This window comes from Myotis brandtii, unplaced genomic scaffold, assembly GCF_000412655.1.
Source record: "Myotis brandtii unplaced genomic scaffold, ASM41265v1 scaffold1556, whole genome shotgun sequence".
Taxonomy (NCBI): Eukaryota; Metazoa; Chordata; class Mammalia; order Chiroptera; family Vespertilionidae; genus Myotis; species Myotis brandtii.
Genome location: NW_005355648.1, coordinates 3,580 through 27,427, shown reverse-complemented (window position 1 = coordinate 27,427; position 23,848 = coordinate 3,580). Strand labels below are relative to the sequence as shown.

The window sequence follows — 23,848 nt, the reverse complement described above, 5'->3', positions numbered from 1 at the left end:
GGCGGAAGGGGACGGCCAGCGCCAGGGGTCGGCCCAGGCTCGGGCGGGGCTGCCTCCCCCTTAGTGCTGACGGAGGCCCTGGAGCCCTTCTCCAGATTTTGGTGTTAAAAGCCCCCAAACCCGAAACATAGGTAACAAGGAAAACAATTATACTACGAAATAGTTACCACACCGTGGAAATGATTTGCAACGGTCACATGCGTGCTTCCTCGTTAATGCATTAAATATACACTAAACAGGAAGACCCTCTCGACAACTGTGTCTTCAGATACTTAAACGGGAGATACTGGTCACAACTGTATTGAGACATGAAAATACCGGCGACTCCTCTTGGCGACAAAGCCACAGCTACTTCTCTTCCGACTGTAATTTGTTGCTTACATTCATACGTGAAGACTATGCTCAATTTCAGGTAAAGGTTAGAGATTTTAAAGATTTTTTTTCTCATCCAAGTTCACCAGTCCCCAAATAAAACCCAGGAAAAATGCTTAATACAGTGCCTAGGTCGGACATGGAAAGCGCCCCCCGCCCCCCAATGCCGATATTGGTAATTTTATTCTTACTTTTTTTGCGCCTGTTCAAATTTCCTTTAGGTGACCAGATGGAGTTAATCACATGAAGTACTGAGTTGAGACAAAGATAAATTATAATTCAACCCACTAATTCAGATATGTTCACCCAAAAATAAAAGGCCAACGTGAGAAGCAACAAATATTTATTTTCCGAACAGGCCCTAGCTTATGATTTCGATACCGTGCTCAGGATTCCCTCTCACTTTTCAGAGACATCAACCTGTGATTTGTGAAGACTTTCCTACCTGTTACTATTTACTGGAATAAAATTGCATAAATGGGTGAGAAAAACGGAGACGCCCGAACAGGGACTTGAACCCTGGACCCTCAGATTAAAAGTCTGATGCTCTACCGACTGAGCTATCCGGGCTCTTGTGAGAGAGCTGTTCAAAACAACTATATTTAACAGAAGTCTAAAATCGAAGAAGAAAGTCATTTTAGAATTTTTATCTGTGATTCCTGTTCAGAGCTAGTCGATCTGAAAATGCTTCTTAACACTATTAAGCACAGAAACTCAGCTACAACGAGGATTTTCTTTAAGGCAGAAGTCAACCCTATTACATTAATGCTGATGTCCCCCAAATTCTATATTTACATATATATATGAAATCTGACCAGGAAAGGGAGAGGGCTCTCCCCTAAAAGCTGACTTCTTTTCTTTATTCTTTTGTCCAAAGACAGCTGAGGCCCAGCTCGAAATCAAACCGTTTCCTCTGCCCCCTTTTCGGTGTCCAAAGTGCCTTGGAAAAAGTGATTTAATCGACCCGCTAAAGCACAGCATCGGATCGGCTTCCCTTTGAAAGTTCTCTGCTGGGGCCTAAGGGTGGAATATTTGAGCTATTTCTCCGGGAAGCCCAGGAACTGGCAGTTCCTGATGCACTGAATTCTGTGCAGTCCCGTATGTATTTATAAGCACTATGTATACATCTATTATAGCGTATATCCTGGGCTTTTTCCAAGGCACTTTGGACACCGAAAAAGGGACAGAGGAGAGGAAACGGTTTGATTGAGAGGAAACGGTGCTGGGCCTCAGCTGTCTTTGGACAAAAGATTAAAGAAAAGAAGTCAGCTTTTAGGGGAGAGCCCTCTCCTTTTCCTGGTCAGATTTCAGGCACTTCGCTCTAGCTCTGTGTGTCTAGGTTAAACGCTGACGAAAGTCCTAGGACTGCGAGGCTTCCTCCACTTGGAATACTGATAAATGTTTCATCAACCATTTCAAGGTTTTTATGAATAAATGAAGAATAATTTAACTGTAACATTTAGAAAATCCTGGAATTGCTGAGGGGAAAAATCGAATTTTAAAAGTTGGGGAGAACAATAAAGAGCTCGTTGCCAGGGTAGGGGATGTAGCTCAGTGGTAGAGCGCATGCTTCGCATGTATGAGGCCCCGGGTTCGATCCCCGGCATCTCCAAGCTCATTTTGTTCTTAGACACAATCAGAAGTTACATTTTGAAAATGTCCAATGATTCTATGCTGTATCCTCTCCTTCATAAATTTCTTACAGTGTTCTCTCACCCACGGGAACTGTTTATGTAGAAAAGGAAACTAAATTGCTGAAAAGTCTTTTGGGGTATCTTCACCTGAAACGCAATTGAAAAAGATAAAAACACACCCAATTGAGAGGCCGAAGAGGAGCAACCTGGAGAATTGCCCAGGGCTCATTAAATTAACGGCCGTCTTTGGTGTCTAGCTGGTCTCTAGGACAGAAATCTTATCCTGCGAACACAGAAAGGGAAGGAGGCCTTTTGTTAACCCCTGGCTGCTGCGTCGCGCCAGGAAAAAATAGGAGCAGCGTTGGGAAAAGGAGAAGCCCAGCGCGGTGTGCGCGAGTCCGCTGCTGGGATGCACTGCACTAGCAGCAAACAAGCAACGCGAAGGCTACAAGTCCCTTCTGCTAACTTCTGAGGCCACACGTCCGTCGGCCGGTTAGCTCAGTTGGTTAGAGCGTGGTGCTAATAACGCCAAGGTCGCGGGTTCGATCCCCGTACGGGCCAGTGCCTCTTTTTTTCTTTTTCCATTGCCCCGGTGAAGCTCACGATGTTTCAGACACTGAGTTCATTTTCCAGGAAAGATAAATCACAAGCCCGCCTGCTGCCCAGAGCACCCGTCTGCGCCAGCGAGGTGCTCACAGCGTTTGCTCCGGACCAGAGGGAAAGCTGCAGGACACCTAAGCAGTTATTAAATTCATCAGAAATAAAAGTGTCACCATGTGCTGGCCAAGCACTTCCCTCCAAATACTACGACGCAGATATGTCTTCAGCGACTGGCACGAGGGGCCCGTGTGCGCAGGCGGGTCTCAGTGTCGCCCCTCGGGTGGATCATCGGAGGGTCCCGCCCTGAGCCCTTTTCCAGGATCCACCTCGCCCTTGGTCACCGACTTGTCACTCTGCTCGGTCATTTCCTGATGTGACGCCTATCCAATCGGCTTCATTTTTCACCAAAATAAACTTTTAGCGCCTCAATTATGCATCTCCTGTAGTCCTGTGCAGCCCATTTCCTTGACTTACTACGAGCTCACATCTTCACATCCTGCTGAGAAAATTTTCACTGTTTTCCGTGGGAAATGCTGGGACCAAATCAACAGCTGCACGTGGGTTTGGGAATGCGCGCGGAGCCAAGAAAGCCCCGCGCTTACAGCTGCAAGAGCTTGCGGGGCCTCGCCCCAGAGAACCGGCGCAGGTTCCTGGTTCCTAACAAACGCCACGGTTTATTGCAAAGAATGGGTCAAGGGCTTCTGAGAAAAAAGGTTTTATACGATCTTGAGAGAGCTGGGTTGCGGGAAACCCCGGGAAGTTCTGAGAGCAGCGTTGACCTGGTTTTCAAAATAGAAAAAAAAAGAGGAGCGAGGGAGGGAGAGGGGGAAAAAAAGAAAATATGGGTTATAGTTGTACACATCTATACATGAAATACAAGAACAAAAACAAATAACAGAAATTCACCATGTATTTAATATATTCAGGAGGAACACGAGCACGTGCGGCTCGTTGGTCTAGGGGTATGATTCTCGCTTAGGGTGCGAGAGGTCCCGGGTTCAAATCCCGGACGAGCCCAGGTTTTTGTTGCCTCTTTCTGTCACTACATTTTGTGATCTGTCAATATGGGTTAGGGAGAATAAGATGTGGACAAAGTGCGTGCAATGCATGCTAATAACTTCATAGGATGCTTACATTATTTGAATTTCATGTTATTTTACCTATAAAACAAAAGCAAATCATCAAACAAAAATGTAGAATTTTATATTCAAAGCCTCTCACAAAAGATTCTTAGTAGTCTCCTTATACATTTGAAACAAGTTTCCCGGGCGCCCGGCTAGCTCAGTCGGTAGAGCATGAGACTCTTAATCTCAGGGTCGTGGGTTCGAGCCCCACGTTGGGCGACTTCTTTTAGGGCAAATTCTTTGAATTTGCTTCCAACGCTTTACCTAATTGATTTCGTGTCATAGTACCTTGGAGTAATTCCCCATGGGTGCCCGGCTAGCTCAGTCGGTAGATCATAAGACTCTTAATCTCAGGGTCGTGGGGTCGAGCCCCACGTTGGGCGACTTCTTTTAGGGCAAATTCTTTGAATTTGCTTCCAACGCTTTACCTAATTGATTTCGTGTCATAGTACCTTGGAGTAATTCCCCATGGGTGCCCGGCTAGCTCAGTCGGTAGAGCATGAGACTCTTAATCTCAGGGTCGTGGGTTCGAGCCCCACGTTGGGCGAGCTCTTTTGATCTACTTCCTACGCTTTTAAAAGAAGACGTCTTTCACTGCTGTCCAAAGAGAAAGTTTAGAGCCCAACTCTGGGGGGCGGCTACGGTTCCTGCCTCTGGGAATACCTTTCTCTGTTTTTTTACTTGGTCAAGTAGGGCATTTACTCTATATAGTTAAGCTTCTTGGATGCGAAAGAAGATGCAGACATGTTTGGGAAAGGTGGAGTCTGAAGGTACACAAAACGTCCACAGGGAACAGTTTGACAGGCAGAGGCTCAGAGGAGGCAAAATCCATGGAGAGTGTTGAGCACGTGTCGTTATGGAAACATGGAAGACGCATTTTTTATTACCATTGCCTCCCACACCTTAATGGACCCAATAGATAATGCCGTTTCCCACCTTTCTTCCTTCCCCATGGCAAGTAAAAGAACCAACTAAGCCACGACGGGCTGTACTTGCCTACAAAATAAAATCGAAAGGGTTTTGAGAATTCAAACTGCATCTCTACCCCCGACTCCCAGTGTCCAGCCACTGACATTTGCTCACTTCCTTCGCACCAGGCACCCTTTTTGCTCGAACAGATACACGCCGGACCAGGTCAGGTCAGCCCTGCACTTCGCCAGTATTATCCCCGATGGGAGCGACTGTGGCTGTTATTAGAGAGTGAGATGAAAATCAGTCCCTTGGTCAAATTGGCCGAGACTTTTTGACATTCCCCCGTCTCTCTGTGAAAATCCCACTGCACACGTCTTCCTTTATTATTCCTTGGAAGCTTTCGTACGTTCATTGGTATGGGTTTCACCAAAACACCCAGGACAACGAGAAGAGAAAGTGGACACATACACGTTTTCATTGGTTCTAAAAGCCAGATTCACCACACACCTCCCTCTGGCTTCACTGACGCTGTTCTCATGTCCTCCCAGGCCTCGGGACAACGCGATGGAAACGCCTGCGTTTGGGAATCCCAGTCTGGCCGTGCATGTGAATCACCTGGGGAATTTCTAACATTTCAGATTTCTGGGCTCTATCTCACACATGGCCAATCTGAGCCTGGGATGGCTTAGAAACCGTGTTTTAAGGGGGGATACCGATGGCATGTGTAGACTTTGCCACAGGGTGTGCACGCCGACGTGTCTGAAGAGGAAAGTCATGATTTCTGCAACTTACTTTCAAACGTTACAGCTCAAGGAATGCGTGCACACACGAAAAAGAGGGGAGGGGGGTGGGTAAGGAGAGCGACAGGAGGCAGGGCCTTCTCTCCTTCCAGGCTCCCATGTTCTCCTGGGTCCCCAGTAGCGGACCTGTGACGGTCCGGGCCCACTAATCCAGGACGCGGACGCGCCAGGTCGCGGGCACCGGAGCTGAGAGCGCAGAGTTGGCACCCGCGGAGGGAAGCTCAGCACCGCGCTTCCTTCGATAGCTCAGTTGGTAGAGCGGAGGACTGTAGCGGTGGCTCCCAGTCATCCTTAGGTCGCTGGTTCGAATCCGGCTCGAAGGAACCAATGTTTTGCGCCGACTTTTTTTTCCCCATTTCCATCCCCAATCCTTTAATTCCTGGGTGGGCATCCATCTGACTATCTTTATTGTGCAACGAATCTATGTTTTTATGTCTTTATTCTCCGTCACCGTGAGATCAGATACGCGCGATCAGCTGTCAGCCCCGTCATTCGCACACTGCCGGTGCCACAGGAAAGTCCGGAGCCCCGGCCGGGCGTCCAGAGCCGCGAATCCGCTCCCTGAGGGACCCGGAGCGGGAGGGGCGGGATGGAGGGGAGGACCGCCTGGCTGACCCGCCGACCGCGGGGACCGGGTGGAGCACGCGCGCTCCCTGGTGGCCAGAGAGTCAGGAGCCTCCGGAAGGATGTTCTCGGGGGACAAGGCAGCCCCGCCCGCCGGGGGGCACCCCGCGCTACGCCCTTCAATTGGGCGACGGCGGTTCTCAGCCTCCGCGGGGAACGGCTGGTGGACGCCAGCATCACCGGGGAGGCTCGGGCCACTGCAGGGAGGCCCCTCGCGCTGGTCGTTTTCAAAGCTCCCAGGTGATCTGAACGTGCTGCGAGGTTTGAGAACCTCTGCGACAAGAGAAACAAATATTTTAGAAGAAAAAAAAAAGAGAGAGAGAAATCAGTACGATTGTCTGCCCGCTTTGCGAAATACAAGGTAGAGATCTTTCTTAACAATAGAAAGCATTTCGTAATGTGGTGTCAATCTCATTTCTACCGCGTCTCAAAAATGTGATCCCGGATGCCTGAGGAGGAGTCCTCTTTGTAGGTGAGAAGGGGTTGCCTGCGGGCTGTGTGCCTGGCAGTGTCTTGTATCTTTATTCTCAAGCTTCAGCACTTTTCATTCAAACCTGCAAACGTGAGAGGAATCCCAAAAAGTTGGGCCTCGCCTGTCCCATCATGCAGAAGAGGTGACCAGCAGTATCGGAGCTCTGGTCGCGACGACCATCCCGGTCTTGAAAATGGGCGCTGAGAGGTCCGGAACCCTGACGGGGCATCTGTTAGTGAGAGGGTTTCAGCAGTTATTTTGTTTAAAAGTTGGAGAATGCGGGCATCGATCCCGCTACCTCTCGCATGCTAAGCGAGCGCTCTACCATTTGAGCTAATTCCCCGCCCTGCGGATGCCCTGTCCTTCCCTGACCCACTTTAATATTTGGAAAGAATTTAGCTTTTTTTTTTTCTGACACAAGCTGTAGTTGACCTGTCAGCCCATGGGACTGGGTGGACTGCGGTCGAAGGTGCCCGAACAGCCCCAGGACAGAATGCGGGCGCGGAGCGGGGTCCGGTCTGGAGACACTCGCGCAGCGCAGCGGGCTCAGCGCGGAGGCGGCGGACACTGGACACCAGTTTATTCGACATGAATCCACCCGCGGACGCAGGGAACCGAAGGAGGCGCCGGGGCCTCCGGGAGGGAAATCAGTGTCTCGGGCCATGGGGAGGCCCTCACCCAGCATCTGCACCTTCAAACTGCTTCGCCTCAAGCTGCAGCTCAGAAACTTCCTCCTTGAGGTTTCGTGTTACTTTTAATCTAATTAAATTGGGGCAAGAGGATCAAAATTAAAATGGAGAACGTGGAGCATCTTATTTAAGGAAGTGCCTCTGTCTCTAAGTTCTGCCGGACCTGCAGGATGACCTTCCCAGAGCCCGACGGTGTCCTAATGCTGGTTCTTCCTTCTGCCTTTTCTTTTTTTAAAATTGCAATCAGGGCTGACAAAAGTGGATGACTTCCTGTGGTAAGAAGCCCACCGCTCCCACCCCATCTTAGACGAGAGGGTTCAGAACCTCGTGTTCTCCGTGCGCGTGGAAGCCCACCGTGCATCGCAGAGAGGCTACTGTCAGCCTCGCCTTGATTCTCGCCGCCTCCTGCTGTCGCCATCCTCCTCCCTGGACAGCACGTGCCCAGCCGCAGAACAGCGTGGCCTCCACTCATGTGCTTCTGCCTGTGGTTTTCCATGGTTCTGTCAGGCATGCAGGTGCAGAACGGGAATGAAAGAAAGCAGCCCGCACCAGACCATCGCTCAGATCCACGGAGCTTTTTTTTTTTTAAAAAAGGGAAATTGTTTTTATTGTATCAATTTCTTTTAAAAATATACTTTTATTAATTTCAGAGAGGAAGGGAGAGGGAGAGATAGAAACATCAGTGATGAGAGGGAATCACTGATCGCCTGCCTCCCGCACGCCCCCTCCTGGGCATGGAGCCCGCACCCCGGCAGGTGCCCTTGCCCGGAATGGAACCCGGGACCCTTCAGTCCACAGGCCGACGCTCTATCCACTGAGCAACACCAGCTAGAGCTCCACGGAGCTTTATCAAGGCTGGCAGGGAACTGGGAGTGATGGGTTTGCCGCGGTCCCCAGGATGAGGTCTTCACTCCCTATTCCCGGAGCACATACTGAGCATTGACATTTTACAAAGGCCGACTTAGCAAACCTCCTTTGGGAAATTCAGCCTTCAAATACGAGTAACCACATCAGTGCTGAGAGGCAGTGCCGACGGGGAGCCCATTAGTTTACCTCCAGGGAGGGTGAGTGACAGGCAATACCGGTCACGGGAAGGACACAGGGAAACGGGAAACTGGTCGAGGGCGCCCTCGTGTGGCCATTGGCGCGCCCTGCGCACGGCCCCTTTAACAGCCAATATGGCGGGTAAGAAAGCCGGAAGGCTGCCGGAGAATGACAATGCACTGTAGAAAACCGAATAAGGTGGTGCCTCCGATCCATGCAGCCGTGCTTCATACCGCCACCACATAAGACACTCAGCCACTCCCCAAATCCGGAAGAAGCCAGCTGCATCCCGCCATTCCACGTCTCACAAGGCGTTCAGCAGGGTGTATTACAATTCCGGATCAGCCTTTTTGTGGGCATCTCTAGAGCCCGGAAGTCAGGCTACTTCCTCTTTCCTGAATCTCTGAACACCTCTCTTGGTTTGAATTTCCCGCTGAGCTGGGACCCACTTCCGCCCTCTGCACTAAGCCTAGACTTTCCATTGGTCAAAACCCTCATAGGCCCCACCCCCTTGCCGCAGGCGTCGCACGCAGCGTGCGTCCGACGGCGCGGCGCTTTACGGCTGTCGTGCTTCGCGTCTCGGCAAGCATGGCGGCGGGGGAGTCGGAGAAGGAAGTCGCTGAGCTGGAGCCTTTAGAAGAGAAAGACCTGAAATTAGAGGCGGAGGAGGAGCAGGAGGAATCCGAAGAGGCGGCTGGCAGCGCCAAGAAGCGGGTGGTGCCTGGCATTGTGTACCTGGGCCACATCCCGCCCCGCTTTCGGCCTCTGCATGTGCGGAACCTTCTCAGCGCCTACGGCGAGGTGGGGCGCGTCTTCTTCCAACCCGAGGGTAAGTGCGCGCGTCCGAGGAGCGGGGGGTGGGGGGTGGAGCGGTGAGTTCGCGGTGTGTGCGGGTCTGGTAGGGGCCGGGGTGGGGCGCAGCCCCGTAGCCTATCCTCGGAGAGCTGATTTGGGTTTTAACCTCGCCTCCGCCCACCCCTATTTTGGCCTGAATTTGCCAGGTTGTTAATGCGTACAGCCTGAATGAAATCGCAGTGCTTTTTCTCAAAACACAAGACATCCATTTGTCATTTCGGGCGAGGTGAAGAGACAGTCTGATCAGCCGCCCCCACCTGCCCGGCAGGCACTAACCGGAAGTGGAGTCGGGGCCTGTGCAGGTTTTAGGGCAGACCTGATTCAGGAGTGTTAGCACCTAAGTTAAAGGCCTTGCAAAGTGGGAAGCAACAAGCATTTATTTGCGATCAATAAGAAGAGCTATTCAGAAAGTACTGATTCAGAGAAGCCCCAATAGCTCCAGCTGGTTGGCTCAGTGGATAAAGCGTCGGCCTGCGGACTGAAGGGTCCCGGGTTCGATTCCGGCAAGGGTGCGTGCCCGGCTTGTGGGCGTGCAGGCCAATCAATGATTCTCATTGATGTTTCTCTTTCCCTCTCTCTTCCTCTCTCAAATAAGTAAAAGTATATTTAAAAAAGGAAGCCCAGATAGTCTAGCTCTGATTTTGAGACAAACACACAAAGGGTATTTATGAGAAAAGGGGACAATTGCATCGGGAGAAGGAAGGCATTGCTATAGGTGCAGATAACATCGGGATGCTGATTCTAAACAGTGTTTTTAATTTTCAGCCTGGTACTTATCAGTCCATTAGTCATTATGTCTGCTTTCTTGTTATCTTTGCAGAGTTCTTTGGGGCACAAAGTTGTTTTAGGCCCAATCCAAAGGTTATTTTGCCCTGTTTAAACATCCAGAGGTTTGAGCCTAAACATATAAAGCAGTTCTTTGGGATGGCAGCTCTGGTTCCAGTTTTAAGTGGCTCCATTTATATTTTGACAGGAGTTAACATTGAGGAAGGAATGAGTTAGGCATAGGGAGAAAGGGTGGACTTTGCAGTTCTCAACTCCCTTACCTACAAAGACCTTGAAGTAGGATCCCGGTCTGCAGGCAGATTTTGAGAACCCAGTGAGTGGCTGCTGCGCCTGTCTCCATGACCACTGCTCTCTTTGGCACACAGGTGGGTTCGTGCAGCGGAAGAAGAAGGCAGCGGCAGCCTCGGCCACGGGAGGGAAAAAGCGGTCCAAGTACAGCAAGGACTACACAGAGGGCTGGGTGGAGTTCCGGGACAAGCGAGTAGCCAAGCGTGTGGCCGCCAGTCTGCACAACACACCCATGGGTGCCCGCAGGCGCAGCCCCTTCCGTTATGACCTCTGGAACCTCAAGGTGAGGGGATAGGCTTGTCTGCTGCTTCTCCCATCCTACCTCCCCAACCCCAGCCTGGCACCTCTGTGACCTCTTGTTGGCCCTGCCCCCTCCTGTTTTCTCTCCATCCCTGGCCTGTCCTACCCAGACCTTTTTTTGTTTTCCTGTCTACAGTACCTGCACCGTTTCACCTGGTCCCACCTCAGTGAGCATCTTGCCTTTGAGCGCCAGGTGCGCAGGCAGCGCCTGAGAGCCGAGGTTGCCCAGGCTAAGCGTGAGACTGACTTCTATCTTCGAAGTGTGGAGCGGGGGAAGCGCTTCCTTGCTGCTGATGGGGACGCTACCCGGCCGAATGGCTCCTGGACCTTTGCCCAGCGACCTACTGAGCAGGAGCTGAGGGCCCGGAAGGCAGCTCGTCCAGGGGGTCGTGAACGGGCTCGTCTGGCAAATGCTCAGGACCAGGCTCGCTCCAACCGAGGGCTCCTCGCCAGGATCTTTGGCGCCCCACCGCCCTCAGAGAGCATGGGGGACCCCGTGGTGGTCAAGGACTCTTGAGGGGCAGGGAGTCCCCTCCATCTCCCAGCCCAGCCCAGAGTTCTGTCTAGCTGATAATGACTACTCAGGCAGACAGTTTGTTTCTCAGACCAGGAGTTTCTGGTGAGTGTCCAGATGTAGTTTGGGCCTCTCCTCCCCTCTCCAACTATTGCACATGCCTGGCTGAAGCACCTAATTCATGCTAGTAGCGTGATTATGACAACTGCAGATGCCTGTTTTGTCTCATCTGACAACCCGTTGTCTAATTTAGGATTTACCAAGTCACTATATGAGGCTGTGAATGACAGCACGTACCAACGCGTACTCCTTGGCATTAGGAATCGCATAGGAAAGGGCAGATATTTAAGAAATAAATGTACAGAGGCATCATGGTGGATGTGTGGTGTGTAAGGGGCCGTGGGAAGGTATGATTCCTGATCACAGCCTTCAGAGATGGGGTCGTTTTTTCACCAACTTTTCCAGATCATTCCTAAAGAATGAACAGAAGTCTGGAAGAGCCTGGTGAACTATAATCACAAACAGCTCCCAGGATGGAGTGTTGGGTGGAAAGCAGTGCACAGGTGAGCGAAGCCTAGGAGGTAGTGGCACAGTGACCCGCTCGGGTGCACCTCGTGTTGGGGCTCAGGGGAGCGTCGCAGACAACATGCAGAGCAGCCCGAGGCACTCCCTGTAAACCATAGGACTGAAAACGTGTCACCGTAACAGAAGTCTCCACACGGCCTTGTAGAGATCAAACTGGTCAGAATCCAGTATCCCAGCTGGGCAAATAGAGTAGTAGATCAAAGTTTAGCTAAATTTAACACTCTATAATAAAAACCCTTACAGTCCGATAATACAAAAGTTTCTTTAGGGGCATCCAGGGAGATCTTCCTACACATCTCAAAATTAATTGTGAAACATTTAAAATAGTCAATTAAAATCAAGAATGAAGATACTTCCAATTACCACTACTATTCATACACTGTCCAAGAAATCCTGGTGATACAGAGACAAAGTGGAAAAAAGGATAAAATTGCCCTGGCTGGTGTGGTTCAGTTGGTTGGAGCGCTGTCCTGTGCACTGAAAGGTTGCCGGTTCCATTCCCAGTCAAGGCACATACCCAGGTTGCATGCTTGATCCCTGGTAGGGGTTGTGCAGGAGGCAGCCAATCCATGTTTCTGCTCTCATTGTTTCTCCCTCTGCCTTCCTCTCTAATAATCAATAAAAATATATTTTTAAAAAAGATAAAATTGACATTGTAAGTATCATAATTTCAACATAAGTCTCCAGAAAATTGGTTTTGCTGGTTTGAGCATAATACTGTACATAAATGTAAATAGCACTCTGCCTGATAACACTAGATAAGGATGCCACAGACATAAAAGACCGTGCGCTGAAGTAGGAACACACGTGTGCAATGGGTATAAAAGCTGTTCTATCAGGACTAAGCACTCAACTACAGGGATGGGTAAGTATTCACTGTAATTGTATTGACAGATCAACCCACATTTCTATCAAAAGGGCATAGGTAGGATTATCAAGAACAAAAGGGGGGGATGGGGATGGGTAGGTAAGTTGATGTTCAATGGAGGTAGGCTAAACTGTATGATCGGTATAACTGTCAGATGCACAAAATGTTGACTAAGGGGGGGTCTCAGAACTCTTAGCTGTCATGTTCACCCACAAACCTCAACCCTATACATTTACCTCTCATGGTAAGGACCCTATAAACCAGAATGAGGAAAGCATTTCCTGATAAGTTAGAGCTATGTCTGGATTAACCTGTCCACTTAACATCTCCAGAAGGAAGTGTTTCTTGGCAGGACCTATTGTCCTTCACTAATTACATTGAAGGATATTTACCCTTTCCCCACTCACCTAGACCTCTCACCATAGGTGTGTTCATGTTCTCATGATGCACTACTACTGGCACTTCTGCTCTGCCCAGGAAGTGGAGCAGGGAAAAGTCGTTGAACAGAACTGAGCTGCTCTAGACGACATTCTCCCAGGTGTCTTTCTCTGGGAACCTGATGTGTTTAACATTTGGGTAACAAGGGCACTGGACTCCACCTGAGTCATTAATGGTGCATTGGTAGTTACTGAATTTTAGCCAATATGGTCAGATAAAGCTATTACTCCTCCCTGTGCTGTTTATGTCATGCAGTGGGAAGGCTCTGAAAGGAGCCACTGTCCAAAGAGCACAGAACATACTCCTTCCAGGTTTCACTCACTCTCAGCCTTAGCACCAGAATTCTAGATGGTCCATTAAATACCACCACCACCAGGACTCAGGGCCAGCCACATGAATATCCACCTTATTCTTTTTTCAGCTTTATTGAAGTACTAGAGGCCCGGTGCATGAAATTTGTGCATGGTGGTGGTGGGGGAATCGTCCCTCAGTTCCAGCCTGCAACCTCTCCAATCCGGGACCTCTCATGGGATGTCCGACTGCCAGTTTAAACTGGCAGCCGGACATCCCCCTTGCAATCTGGGACAGCTGGCTCCTAACCGCTCACCTGCCTGCTGGCCTGATCGCCCCTAACCGCCTCTGCCTCGGCCCCACCACCATGGCTCTGTCCAGAAGGACATCTGGAAGGTCGTCCGGAAGATGTCCGGTCTAAGTAGCATATTACCCTTTTATTAGTAGGGATAATTGACAGATAAAATTGTAAGATATTTAAAGTGTACATCATGATGAATTGATATATATTGTGAAAGGATTCCTGAGTATTTGCTTTATTCTAATACAAGTGTAGGGGGGGAAGTTTGTTCTTAGTATAGTAGAGACAAAATGCAGTTTTTCAAAACAAATGTTTATTTAAGAATTAAGGGAAAACAAAAACATTAAAGCATGGGAATACATTGAATACAAGTGTCTTGTTTGGTCTGAAATCTTGGAAGTTACTCTAACTACTTACCTGAGGTAGATGTAGGTTGGCACTGTTTCAAGAGAACCTCCATCCATCCCAGAAGTTACCTCCCAGTTTTGGTTACAGGCTCCCAAGTGGTCCTCCCCAACCTCAGGTTATGCTATAGGAACAGTAACAATACATTTCCCCTATGGTTAAAAGACCTCGGACTTGTTTCATACCCACAAAGTTCTGTGTTTGAGGTGGTCCATCTTTAATTTACTTGAAGGCTAGAGACAGTCATCACAAGATTAGCTGAAAAAAGGGTCAAGTCATCCTGTCAATGATACCAACTCCGTCCCCTTCTGCAAGTTGTAGTGACTAACAAGTAGCCACAGAACTAATTTCATCACCACCATGCCACACACCCATACTATTTTAGTGTTACAATAATCAAACATAGACTAGTGATAGGCATGATTTTCAAAAGAAAAACAAATACATGGTGTGTGTTTTACCACACTGGGCAACTTTTCATGGTATAAGAACTATTTATGAAAACAAACATATCAGCTTGAATCACCTCCCAGGATCTGTTTACTAAAAGAAAAAACACCTTAGAATCAGATTCCTTACTATCACTATGAGCTATACCCACTGACCCTAGGATTATCAAGATGAGCATCCAGTCATCAGGATCATAGCTTAAAGCCACACACAAAGTAGCCGCTGGCAACCTCCATGAGTCTGAGGCCAACGCTCCTGAGTTCAAGGATTCGCTATGATCGACCAGATCAACCAGACAGACTAGCAACAAAATATTTATTCACCAGTCTAGTCCCAAACACTGCAGAAATCTTAAGTATTTTTATTAAATGTCTTTTAATCTGAGGGGAAAATACCCTCAGAAGTGTCCATGTATAGATTCCTGGATTAATTACAGTACATCTAGAGAATATTAAATATAATAATTATTCTGTTAAACTGGAAATAAGTGCTTATTCTCAAACCTCTGATGAATTTGGCAACTACTTTTTCTCTCTAGCATTTAGCATCCTACATTCCAAGCCAAATAAATATCTTATATTGTGATTACAATCCTTTCCCTGGGAATAAAAAGTATTCTCTCTTTTCTTCATTCTGGCAGAATGAAGCAAATGAAAGGCATATCATCATGGGACTGAGTTTGCTATAAACAGCAGGACAATGGAGTGAAAAGAACAATGCTTTGGAGTCAGAACAGTTAAACCAAGAAGCATGGCTCCTGCATTAACTGCGTCATCGTGTGTTACTTGCCTGCGCAAGCCTAACCTTTCTTCCAGTTTTCCATCAGCCATTCTGCACGGAGCTGGTGAGGATATATTATCATTCAAAGAGATGATACGTGAAGTCAAAAAAAATGTGTATACTAGCAACATCATAACTGTCACCCTGGAATCTGCACTTCTGAGTTGAAAAGAGATGAATCTCTGAAGTGGAAATTTCAAATACCAGTGATACTCTGACATTTTAGAGAAAGGAAATTTCAAGGGTGTGCCTCAACTCACACCAAGTAAAACACTGGGTGTTTTGCTTCTATATGAGATTGGCCCTCCAAAGGAGAAACATTTGGGGGTTCTAATCCAGGATAACTCCTCCCCACTGCTTAGTTCTTTTCACTACCAGCAAGTTTCCCTAAACACCAGTCACCAATCTGGCCAAGAATTTTTTTTTTTTTAAAGAGAGATCAAGAGGGAAAGTATTCTCCTTTCCCCAACAGTGACACATGCCCACCATCGGTCACAAGGGCACAGTCCTTTCCTTTACTGGATTTCCAAAATTTAAAAAAAGAGAAATTAAAGCAATCATCAACTAAGTGGTTCAGATAAAAGCATCTTCACCTGAGTTTCCCATCAGCCTGCTCTGAACAGCCCAAGCTCCTCCCACGACAAGCTTCTGGGTACCTAACAACTGTTTACATACTGACTCATTAAAGCCGCCTCCACCCCAGGGGTCAGCTAACTGTGAGCACAGTTATTCTCATATCTATTATATGTACAAGGTCCACAACTAGATCTCTCACTAGAGCAAAATTCTCTGCAGAGTAGGTTCTTTGGGGCCCCAAAGTAGAGGTTTCTAGCAGGACTTTTTTCAGACTCGAGATATTTACGGGGTTTTCACTCGTGTGAGTTCCCTGGTATACCAAAGGAGCTGGTCATGGACAGCTTTTCTCAGACGTCACAAGGGCTCTTCTCAGATGGCTTTTTGTGTTGTTCAAACCCGAGAAGGTTCTCCATCTAATGCTTTCGCCACATTCCAGACAAATACCTACATTTTCACCAATATGGCTTCTTTGATGGGTAAGAAAGTCATAGTTCTGTTGGAAGCTTTTTCCACACTTGCTAGGGTTTCTCCCCAGCGTGGGTTTTCTGACGTCCAGTGAGCTGTACACAGTGTGTGAAGCACTGTTCACACCAAGGGCATTTCTTTTGTTGCGAATTCCCTCAGAAAGAGAGGAGTGAGCACTGCTAGGAAGCTCTCTCACTCTGCATCTCCAAGGTTCCCCACCGGTACGAGTCCTCTTGTGGGGATCAGCTATGAGCTCAGACTAAAGATTTTCCAAACCTGAAGGCCTTTGAAGGTTTCTTGTTGGAGTGACTGATAGGTATTCTGTTAGGGTGGCTCTCTGGGCAAACCATTTCCCAACTTCCTAAAATTGCAGATTCTCTGGTCCCCACTGAAGTCTGAGCTCTCCCAAAGGTCTAAGATTTGCCTACAGTTTTTCATCTTAATGAGTTCTCTGACTCGTAAGTGCATTTTTTTGTGGTGTTATAACTTCTTGTCTGGCCAAGACGTCTGTGAGGTTTCTGATGGGTGGGGAGGGCTGAGCTCAAGCCCCTTCTCACCCGCATGACAGATAGATGGTTTCTCACTGAGGTGGACTGTCTGATGTTGGAGGAGGGCTGAGCCCTGGCGGAAGCCTTTGTCACACACACTGTATTGATAACGCAGCTCCTCTGTTTGAGTTCTCATTTTCGGTTGGGCAACAAAGCCCATGCCTAGGAGAAAGCCGCTCTCACATGCAGACCACTGGTGTGGCTTCTCTTCCATGTGAATTCTTTGATGCACAATAAGGTCTGAGCCACAGCTGAAACTTTTCTCATATTCAAGGCATTTAAAAGTGTGTGTGTGAGTTGCCTGGTGCCTGATTAGGTTGGCACTCCGAGTAAAACTTCTCATACATTCCAAGCATTTATAGGGCTTCTCCCCCGTGTGGACTCTCTGGTGAACAATAAGGTCTGATTTCTGGCCAAAGCATTTCTCACAGGCACCACACTTATAGGGCTTCTCCCCAGTATGAACTCTTTTATGAACAATGAAGGCTGAACGGTGTCGATAACTTTTCTCACACTTACTACATTTGTAGGGCCTTTCGCCAGTGTGCGTTCTCTGGTGGCTAATGAGATCCGATTTCCCACTAAAAGCTTTTTCACACTCCAGACACTTAAATGGTTTCTCACCGGTGTGAGTTCTTCGGTGCCGAATGAGGTTTGTACTTCGACTGAAGCATTTATCACACTCACTGCACAGATATGGTTTCTCACCTGTGTGGCTTCGCTGGTGGACAAGCAGATCAGAGCTCTGTCCAAAATTCTTGCCACAAATGTCACATGTATAGAATTTTTTACCTGCATGTGTTCTCTGGTGTCCTGACAGGGCTAAGTGGTGCCAGAAGCTCTTCTCACATTTGCTACATTTATAAGGTTTCTCATAATTGTGGATCCTCTGGTGTGAAATGAGATCTGAGCGCTGGATAAATGTTTTCTCACACATATCACATCGATAAGGTTTCTCCCCAGTGTGGGTTCTCTCACACATAATAAGAGCTAAGTTCTCACAGAAGTTTTGCTCGCGTTCAAGGCACTGGTATAACTGATCATCTATTTGAGTAATCTCATGCACATGAATGAAAATCTTTTGACCCTTCTGAGGGCGCGCATGATGTAATTTCCTTTTCTGAGTTCTCTGATTAGCTCTCTTTTCTGAAGTGCACATGTCCATGGCTCTCTCCTAGGGAGTTTTCCACTGGTCGTCTTGACCCATCATCTTCATTGTCATTTTTCTGATAAGAACTTGAATGACACACTTGTTTTAGGCCTTTGAGTCATGAGCTGTTTGTCTCTACAAGTTTCCAGCATCATATACACTAATTTCTTACTCGGTATTTCCAACACTGTGAGACAAAGAGAAGTATTATTTATATTCCTATAACTAAGAAAAGAATGCTCAAAATTAACATCACTGTTGAAAAGACAGAAATTCTGCATCAGGGTACATAATGCTATTGGTTTTTCAGGGGCTGAAATCAGTTAGTCTCTCTCTTTGCCAATATCAACCAATCAGCAATATATATGGAAAGGACTAGGCATTATTATTTATTTCATGATCTGGGTGATCTCCAACCCAGGCTCTTCCTCTCCCATCACTCTGGCTGAGCAGTGCCTGCCCTGGTGTTCTCTGTCCCCTTTGCTGCTGTTTTTCTCCATGGCCCTTACCATCCAATACAGTGCACACGTATTCACTGATTTGCTGTCTATGGTTAGAATATGACATGACGTCTGTTTGAACGCTGCTCTTCCCTTAGTATACAGAGCAGTTCAGGCATATCGTTGGTGCTTCATAAGCAGCTTATTACAGTTCTACTAGTGTCCTTATCTGGTAAAGGACAAAGGCTGATGCCATGGGAGCGGGTCTGAGGAAATGCCTTTTAGAAGAAAAAAGGGACATTTCAAAAGACTGAGGAAATGGAGCTCACCTAGAATGTAAATGGAGGAAACGCAGCATTTACTTTCTGGTCCTGAGAATGTGATTTCTCAAGGAAGATTGCATTCTGTAAAACACAAGGACAAGAAAAGGGTAAACAGTCATAAATGAGAGGACTTAGCACTAGATCATTTCACTCAACCTGAAAACGGAAACTTCCATTAACAAGAGAAAATGCGGGGGGGAGGGGGGGGAATGGCTTTCTTATACAATCCCTGTTATCCCATTTGACCCTGAAGAAAAAGGGCAATAAGGGATCTATAACCATCCTTGGGAGTATGACAGCATTGCAGGCAAGGCCTGTAACACTAACCTCTTTGAAACACTAAGGCATCGCCTTCCCCAGGAGTGCAAGCTGCCTGGGTCTGAAGTACATCAGGGAACACAGGTCCCTGGGGACGACACCCCCACCTTCCCTGCAGCCTGCCATCGCCACCATTCTGGTCCTCCACAATTTACAACAGACTTGGCTGATTGATATTTCAGCCACAAACAACTCGGGACGCAGTCACCTGGGGGCATGAGTAGTTAGACAGCCAGACCTGTCCACTGGTTTCTCCCTCACAGCTTTAACCTGCCTGCTCCAGGTCACAAGACTTTCAGTTGTTCCCTCAGCAATTTTCTGCTATTGAGGACCTGACAGACAGCACAGGGAAAATACACTTAGCCCATGGCCACCAGTAATAACAGGACAGCGTTCATGTTCTGGTTCCAGGAAAGACAGAGGCATGACAGCTGGTTCTCCCATGAAACGCAACTCTGATCTCGGCACCAGATCACGAGACACAACCCGACCTGCAGCGAGTTCACTATTTTTTGTCCCCTTCTGTATCCGCTGGTCTGAACTCAATGCAGGCTGAATCGCAGAAGTCAGAGAAACTGTAAAATGTAATTCAGTTGGGATTTTTTTGAAAACCTATGGGCTCCCATGCCGATGATTTAAAACTGACTTCACCAGTGGATAGAAAACAGACTGCAGCAGCCTGTGGCAGAATAAACCTAAAGGCCACTGTCAAAAAGAGAAAACCCACTCTAAGTACAAAAGAAAATTGATTTAAAACTGACTTCACCAGTGGATAGAAAACAGAGTGTGGCAGCCTGTGGCAGAATAAACCTAAAGGCCAGTCAAAAAGAGAAAACCCACTCTACGTACAAAAGAAATTTTTTTAAGATTTCTGATAACAGCAGAATACGAGGAAGAGAAGAGACCTAGTGTGCACACAGGAGGGGTGGCCCTGGAACAACTCTTAGGAAAGAGCAGGAAGGACCTCACAGCCAAGGAGAAAATGAACAAAGGAAACTATAAGGCCCTTCAACGTGGAGAAAAAATTTAAAATGCACAATCTGTCTCCCTGGTATATTCTAAAACTGCCATCCAGTTTTAAAACAAAAACAAAACTTTACCACAATGGCAAAGTGGTAATGTGCTACTAAATTAGCAACCTTGTGAAATATGTTACATTCTAATAAAATAAAAATAATTCAACTAAAAACTGGGAGAAGAGGAAGAAAACAGTGAAATAACCTCACTGATTACTGCATTAATTAATGGCAGGCAGAAGTTAAGAATACTATTAAGAACTGGGAAACCAGATAATTAAAGGTTAAATAAGAAAATGGGAATAAAGGCATTTAAAAAGGTCTAAGTACAAAGGTAGCCATTATAACAAAAATCAAACTTTCTAAAAATATTTTTAATGAAAGAGCAATGAAAACACATCACGTAGGGGAAAAACAGGACAAATATTACATAACACTGATAACCAAACCTGATGAAGAGAGCATAAAACAATTTTACAGCCCAGTATCAGTATCAGTGTGAAAATTACTAGCAAAATCCAACACATTCTTACACAAAATGCAGCATACTCTTTTATACTGTTAGTTTTTTAAATTACGATTTAGTGCTGGCTTTGGCAGCACAGATACTAAAGTTAGAACGATACAGAGAAGATTAGCATGGCCCCTGTGCAAGGATGACATGCAAATTCGTGAAGCGTTCTATATGGGGAAAAAAATTACCATTTATCCTGGAAATCACTCCACATCTATTGGTAAAGATTTTCTTTATTCACTTTCACAGCTGCATAATACCCCATTATATGTGGCTATACCAAGTTTATTCAACCACTGTCATACTTATGGGCACTTCAGTTGTTTTAAATATTTTCAAATTATAAGCATTATGATGAATACCCTTATGGATGTGTATTTTCATATTGTTGGAGGTGTATCTTCAGAGTCAATTTCTAGAAAAGGGGCTGCTGAATCAGATGTAAATGCATATCTATGTGAGTAGAGAAACAAGGAGACAGAATCATAAAGCAAACATAGTAAAATGTTAACATTTAGGGACTACAGGAAAAGGGTGTATGGGCATTCTTTGTACTATTTTACAACATTTTTGTAAGCCTCAAATTATTTCCAAATTAAAAGTTTTTAATTTTATTTAAAAATTTTTAAAGAACATGGTAGCTGAGCGTTGGCACACTGTGCTAGTTAAAATGAAATGTTCAAGCTCCGAAATCAGATTTTGGTTCAAGTTCCCACTACGCTCCTCTGCAGCTGTGAGAACTGGGGTACTGACTTGAGGTCTCTGGCTTCAGTTTCCCCTTTATAAAGCAGGGAAGCTACGATTACATGCCTCCAGGAGCTGCTGTGAGAACTGACACAGTGTCAGTCAAGGACTCGGCTCAACGTCTGGGTCTCCACAGGTGCTCGATAAATGACAGGTCCTGTTGTTTTCTTGATTCCTTCTTCACATGCACAAAAAGCCTAACATTCATAGAGCCCATCCTCTGTGCCTGCCTCTTGTGTAAAGCCTTGTTCAAAATCCATTTAAAATAATTAACTAAATAATAAATAATAAAATAACTCAGCAAGTTAATGATTAATAAAAAGATTGTGCAAACACAGTTATGGAGAAATGTCACGAGGAAAAGGAAGAATCCAGAATCACAACTAAATGAAGATATTCAGGATCTAGACAAAGAGCTAATATGAGATGGGTTTATGGGAGTCCTGCCTTTTAAAATGTGTATTACTGTTAAGCTCAAATAGAGAATAGAGTAGAAATAACGGATGCTGCCCTGGCCAGTTTGGCTCAGTGGAACAAGCTTCAGCTCGAGGACTGAAGGGTCCTGGGTTTGATTCCCGCCTGGGCCCAGTCAGGGTATGTGCCGGAGGCAGCCAAAATGTTTCTCTCTCTGTCTCTCCCCGTCCCTTCCACTCTCTCTGAAAATCAGTGAAAAAGATATCCTGAGGTGAGAATTAACAAAAAAAGAAATAAAGGATTCCGAGCTTGGTCATAGCCTGTAAATGAATCAGAGTATTTCCTAAAGTTACCAGCCCAGGGTATTATATTTGCCCTAAGTAGCCAACAACTGTGGGGCACTAAGAAGAAAAAAAAAAATTGTTAAATAAGGAAATAATTTTGTCAAAACTCTAAGTAGACAATAACACTTTCCTACTTCAAAATACTGTAATTGTCTCTTATCACACGGAAATACACAAACTTTCCACAGCTGTATGCAATGTGGCTCCTCCACCTTCTCCAGCCGCCCTTCTTCCTTCTGCCCGAACGCTCTTCCCCAGGTAGCCTGCTCCTTTATTTGATTCAAGTGTCTGGTTGAGAATTACTTCCTCAGAAAGAAGCACACTCTGACACTTTATCTCACATAACCATCCCCCTGATCCTGCTTTCTTTCTCTCCGAGCACTGATCCCAACTCTGTGGTGTGTGTTTTATATTGTTCACTTGTTTCTCTCTCCCACTAGAACAGAACTCCCGTTAGGGTTAGGACTTAGTCTTTTGTTCACTGCAGTAACCTAGCATCTAGAATACATTAGTTGAATGAATAAAAATATGAATGAATGATTGAATGGATGAATGAATACCAGAACAAAAAGAGCCATCATCATCCTGGGAGCCGCAGCAGCAATGCAACCGGCTAGGAGCTCTGGCAAACCTACAAGTATCCTTCAAGTCGTAGCTTCAGGGAGCCCTCCTCTAGGAAGAGACTGGCTCTCTCGTCCACCAGGAGGGTCAGACGCACGGAAAGAACAGCAATAAAAGCACAAGTACAGCAGCTGAGCAGAGAACTTCAAAGCTCAAGGTTATCCTTACAGTTAAAGGTTATATGGGACAAGCAGACAAGGTCTGTAAAGCATTATCTAAGAGTTAGATAATTCTTGCCCTATCGGGCCCTAGGTTAGGGATTATCATACCTATTTTTCATTGATTACACAGACTGCCTCATTTAATCTTCCCAAGAACTCTGTAAAGTTGGTGTCAATACCAATGTTTGCACCTTACAGATAGAACGCCTGATGCTTAGGGCAGTTAAAGAATTACCCAAGATGTCACAGCTAGTCAGTAGTAGAGCCAGGATTTAAATTGCCATCTCTGACTGCTGACCTGCCTGCGCACTGGACACAGTGCCTTTGGAGGCTGCAAATCCATCAAGAGGCAGTTCCTACAAGCCCATCGCGAACGTGCATGTTGGGATGGAGTGTGCAATCCACGTAAACTGCAGGTAGGACCTGATCCTATCACTCTGCTTCCCCACAAGCTAAGGCTCATTCCCCTTGACCCTGATCTTCTCCCGTCCTACCTGCCCTCCCACCCCCCTTCCCTCCTCCTCCTCCACAGTCCACCAATTTATACAGAAACGTACAGCGTGGTATGCCACTTGCTCCAACAACAAAGACTCAAGACTGTCTTCCTCCATAACTACTCGCCACACACACCTCTTCCCTCTCCTGGAGGAAACACACACACACAACAACGCGCAATTTTCCCGGAGCTGGACATGCACATATTAGTCCCATGTCCTCCCCGGTCTGGTCAGCTTCTTTCACCCCGATCTGGCCGCTCCTCACCTCTGCTTCACTGTTTCTCCTGCAAGAAGGACCTGCCACTGGCAGCCAGGGTTCCGTCCCCAACAGCTCAAGACAAAAGCTAGGAATCCCTCTGGATAACAACAAACTTCATAACAAAGCCCCGAGTCTTTCTGCTTGTTTAAGGTCTGTCCTTCTGCTAATTGTGTTTATTCCGTCAACCTCTAAGGTCAAGATCCCGTTCTCCTACCACTGCTAAGGGCATATATATATAACGAAGTGACAGAATGCAAGTTTCCCAAAACGGCCGCGGCGCGATGCAAACCACCAGAGACTCCCGCAGCCAGACCCGAATCTCTGCA

At 46.8% G+C, this 23,848-nt stretch overlaps 2 protein-coding genes and 9 non-coding genes across 11 annotated transcripts; 8 read left to right on the top strand and 3 right to left on the bottom strand.

Annotated features, from left to right (window-relative positions):
- Positions 1–869: 869 nt before the first annotated feature.
- On the bottom strand, positions 870–942 carry TRNAK-UUU. The gene has a single exon. It is a non-coding gene; the product is annotated as a tRNA-Lys (tRNA).
- A 970-nt stretch (positions 943–1,912) lies between these two features.
- Positions 1,913–1,984, top strand: TRNAA-CGC. Its single transcript has one exon. It is a non-coding gene; the product is annotated as a tRNA-Ala (tRNA).
- A 509-nt stretch (positions 1,985–2,493) lies between these two features.
- On the top strand, positions 2,494–2,567 carry TRNAI-AAU. The gene has a single exon. It is a non-coding gene; the product is annotated as a tRNA-Ile (tRNA).
- A 984-nt stretch (positions 2,568–3,551) lies between these two features.
- Positions 3,552–3,623, top strand: TRNAP-AGG. Its single transcript has one exon. It is a non-coding gene; the product is annotated as a tRNA-Pro (tRNA).
- Positions 3,624–3,876: 253 nt separating this feature from the next.
- Positions 3,877–3,949, top strand: TRNAK-CUU. Its single transcript has one exon. It is a non-coding gene; the product is annotated as a tRNA-Lys (tRNA).
- Positions 3,950–4,040: 91 nt separating this feature from the next.
- On the top strand, positions 4,041–4,113 carry TRNAK-CUU. Its single transcript has one exon. It is a non-coding gene; the product is annotated as a tRNA-Lys (tRNA).
- A 91-nt stretch (positions 4,114–4,204) lies between these two features.
- TRNAK-CUU lies at positions 4,205–4,277 on the top strand. Its single transcript has one exon. It is a non-coding gene; the product is annotated as a tRNA-Lys (tRNA).
- A 1,400-nt stretch (positions 4,278–5,677) lies between these two features.
- TRNAY-GUA lies at positions 5,678–5,765 on the top strand. Its single transcript is given in 2 exon segments — positions 5,678–5,714; positions 5,730–5,765. It is a non-coding gene; the product is annotated as a tRNA-Tyr (tRNA).
- Positions 5,766–6,808: 1,043 nt separating this feature from the next.
- Positions 6,809–6,881, bottom strand: TRNAA-AGC. The gene has a single exon. It is a non-coding gene; the product is annotated as a tRNA-Ala (tRNA).
- A 1,941-nt stretch (positions 6,882–8,822) lies between these two features.
- ABT1 (activator of basal transcription 1) lies at positions 8,823–12,014 on the top strand. The gene is made up of 3 exons (XM_005861716.2): positions 8,823–9,100; positions 10,278–10,483; positions 10,637–12,014. Exons 1-3 carry the CDS (start codon positions 8,860–8,862, stop codon positions 11,015–11,017), a joined length of 828 nt encoding a protein of 275 aa, XP_005861778.1. The 5' UTR covers positions 8,823–8,859; the 3' UTR covers positions 11,018–12,014.
- Positions 12,015–13,788: 1,774 nt separating this feature from the next.
- On the bottom strand, positions 13,789–17,971 carry ZNF322 (zinc finger protein 322). The gene has a single exon (XM_014536026.1). It carries the CDS (start codon positions 17,884–17,886, stop codon positions 16,654–16,656), a length of 1,233 nt encoding a protein of 410 aa, XP_014391512.1. The 5' UTR covers positions 17,887–17,971; the 3' UTR covers positions 13,789–16,653.
- Positions 17,972–23,848: the final 5,877 nt, after the last annotated feature.

Coding starts and splice junctions, on each gene's coding strand:
- ABT1 (XM_005861716.2), top strand. CDS start 8,860: ATGGCGGCGGGGGAGTCGGAGAAGGAAGTCGCTGAGCTGGAGCCTTTA. Junction 9,101..10,277: donor CGTCTTCTTCCAACCCGAGG/GTAAGTGCGCGC, acceptor TTTGGCACACAG/GTGGGTTCGTGCAGCGGAAG. Junction 10,484..10,636: donor ATGACCTCTGGAACCTCAAG/GTGAGGGGATAG, acceptor TCCTGTCTACAG/TACCTGCACCGTTTCACCTG.
- ZNF322 (XM_014536026.1), bottom strand. CDS start 17,886: ATGGACATGTGCACTTCAGAAAAGAGAGCTAATCAGAGAACTCAGAAA.